This window comes from Cryptomeria japonica, chromosome 3, assembly GCF_030272615.1.
Source record: "Cryptomeria japonica chromosome 3, Sugi_1.0, whole genome shotgun sequence".
NCBI lineage: Eukaryota > Viridiplantae > Streptophyta > Pinopsida > Cupressales > Cupressaceae > Cryptomeria > Cryptomeria japonica.
The window spans coordinates 335,027,352-335,030,239 of record NC_081407.1 but is presented as its reverse complement, the minus strand read 5'-3'; the positions used below and the strand labels follow the sequence as shown (position 1 = coordinate 335,030,239).

Genomic DNA, 2,888 nt, shown 5'->3' with positions numbered 1-2,888 from the left:
GTTGAATAACCGTCCTCTCAAGATTAGCGTAGGAAGCGTTTCCGCACACCTTTGCTTCCTTAAACAAGCGAAGCCAAATAATTTAGTATTAAGGATTTAAAATTTCAAAATACATAGATGTTAACAGTTAAGGGGAGGGAAATGTTTTTTTGGGGTTCAAAACATGTTCTAGTGAACTACCCCCATAGGTTCACTAGAACACGCTTAGAACAGTCTAATCCAAAATGGCAACCTTCATGGCTGCAGCACAACGCTTGCCAATATCTCCATATCCACACCATGTCTCCCATGTTTGAGATTGGCCTTTTATCCTTTGGAAGTTCAGCAACCACTGCCTCTTTAGCAACATCATAGCCATAATCAAAATTCTCTTATTCCAGTAGTTTTTAAACTACAATAGCACCCTCAACACTAGCATTGCAATCAATTGTATGTATAGGAGACTTCAATGCATTATGAATTATCTGAACTCTAGTCTTCTGGTCAAAGTTGGCTGTAGGGATTATATCAAGCTCTCTTGTTGCATAGAGAAGAGCGACACCACCACCTCGCAAAATTCCTTCCTCTTTTGCTGCCTTTGTCGCTTGAAGACACCCGATTCCAGCCAAATCCACCCTAAACAAGCCCTCAAAAATAGCTTGCTGCTCCACAACCAGCAAAACCTTGACCGCTTCTCCCGGTAATAGCCCCACCATTCGCTCCCGGAGGCTATAATTGATCGATCGCAATACAATCTAAAAGTCGGGATTGGTAGTTGAAGTAGGATAAAAAATATTGCCAGTTGTGGAATTTTCCTTGGCCTTGACCCCCTTGTGAATTAGTAGGGTGGCATCCCCCTCTGTCTCCTGGTTCAGCATAATGAGTGAGCTTGGTCCTAACTTCCTATCCTTTGAATTTGATAGGGAAAATGAGACTTTTGGGTACCTGGAAACACTGTTGTCAGTTTTTCCAACCGTTTCCAAAAAACTCAAAGTGAATTCTATCTTCGCCACACACTCTTGTAGCACACTATCTTTAGGACCAAATTTGTCTATGACATCTAACAGATTCCACCCGACGTCTACTCTACATCCAACTAGTCCTTCTCCCATGACATCCTCGCACACGACATCAGCAACGTGCTCTTTTGTTGTCGCACAATTATCCGCCTGGGTTGTCACAAGATCATCGTAATCGGGGATTTCAATCCTGACGTCTTTTTCACCTGCTACAATTATGGTAGCAACCTCTGCATTATCTATTGCAACCCCAACACAATTCATCTGTAGATAATCCGTAACACTGCAGGTTAAACAATCCTCAGCCAAAAGGTGAAAAAAATCCTCACCTCCTCGAGCCGGCGGGCTCTTTTCAGGCAAAGCCTGACTCTCTTCTTGGCAAGGCACCTCTTGAACTTCCATCATGAAAACTTCATACTCTGGTTCTACTATCTTTACTTCTCCAAACATATGATAGCGCGAATCTTCTATTTCTTCTTCCAAAATATATATTCGATAAGTGAGTCATAAATTTTCTTCTTTTAGCTTCAAATTTGATTGTTTTGGGATTCCTCTCAATTCTCGGTTTCATGTTTCTCAACATCATCTTCACTTGCCTCAGCGTCCTCTTCAACCAAATCCAAATTGTCAAGAAATTCTTCAATAAAAAAATCAGCCTCATCATCCAAAATCTCACACAAAAGTGAATCGGAGGTAGAATAAACAGCTCCCACTTCTTCATGAAATTCTCTGGATCCACAAAATCAAGACATGAGAGCTCGACACCATGCTTCCCAATCTATTCTCTCTTCCTCTTCCATCTCTTATCAAGCCAACCACGACTCTGATACTAATTGTAAAGATAAAAAATGAGCAGAGAAATGAAAACAAAATAGAATAAAGAAATAACAAGAGGCAAGAGATGATTGAAACTATTCATTAAACAATATCAATATGGAGTACATACAAAACAATATGCCAAAGGAGGATGTATGGAAGAAAATCTTAAAAATTGTTATGTATCTACGCACATGTTATTATGGGATTATGGTGATGCTAATATGTAACATTTTTATTTTTTTTGTTAGTTATATTAATTTATATGAATAATTTTTGTAATTAGTTATATTGGGTAATACTTTTATTTTATTTTATGTTAAGGTTAGTAGTTTACCACTCTTTTATGTTATTATCGTTATATGTAGGAAAAAAATGGAATTCTTTCATATTTCACAATATTTAGTGATCTAATTTAGATTTTAGGTGGCTTAGAGTCATATTGTTATTCATGTATGGGGAACCTTCTTAAGTTTGTTAAATGAGATGTATGTACTCTACCTCTTATAAGATTCAAACTTTTGACATCTCTTTCAAAAGCACAAATTCTTCATCTTTGAAGGTGAATATTTTATCTCATATTTGAAATTGTTGTATTTAATTTGGATCTAAAGATAGAGATATAAAGTGAATTGACTTCTTCCATAAGAAGTATTTTAAAGTGTTGCCATATCTCAAAGATTTATTTTATTTTTTAATATATTAGATATTAGGGTATCTTAGCTAACAAACATTTCATGTACACCACCAATATTCTCACATTGCACATTAGTATCAAATTAATGGATTCCAACAAGTAATACTTGAGCATAAATTTGGACAATTGGGAGAAGATTTTTTCTGGTTAACAAACAAATTCTTTTGTCATAGGTCATTGCTCTTACATAAACTATTTGATGCTGACCATCATGGTAATTTTGAGAGTGTTTTTAAAAAAGTGATAACAAGAATTGAGGGGAATATGAAGGAGACATGGCTATGTTAAAATGATTCAAAAAAACTACTTTGTTCAAAAGTTTTTGGTCTCAAACAATAGTTCAATTAACGCGTTCTCATGATTGTTGAAAATAAGTT

The 2,888-nt window shown here is 36.1% G+C and overlaps 1 protein-coding gene across 1 annotated transcript; it reads right to left on the bottom strand.

The window, feature by feature from the left end:
* Positions 1–386: 386 nt before the first annotated feature.
* Positions 387–1,400, bottom strand: LOC131874154 (chaperonin CPN60-2, mitochondrial-like). The gene is made up of 2 exons (XM_059217399.1): positions 925–1,400; positions 387–708 (listed from the first exon to the last, which is right to left on the bottom strand). Exons 1-2 carry the CDS (start codon positions 1,398–1,400, stop codon positions 387–389), a joined length of 798 nt encoding a protein of 265 aa, XP_059073382.1.
* Between the last annotated feature and the right edge of the window lie 1,488 nt (positions 1,401–2,888).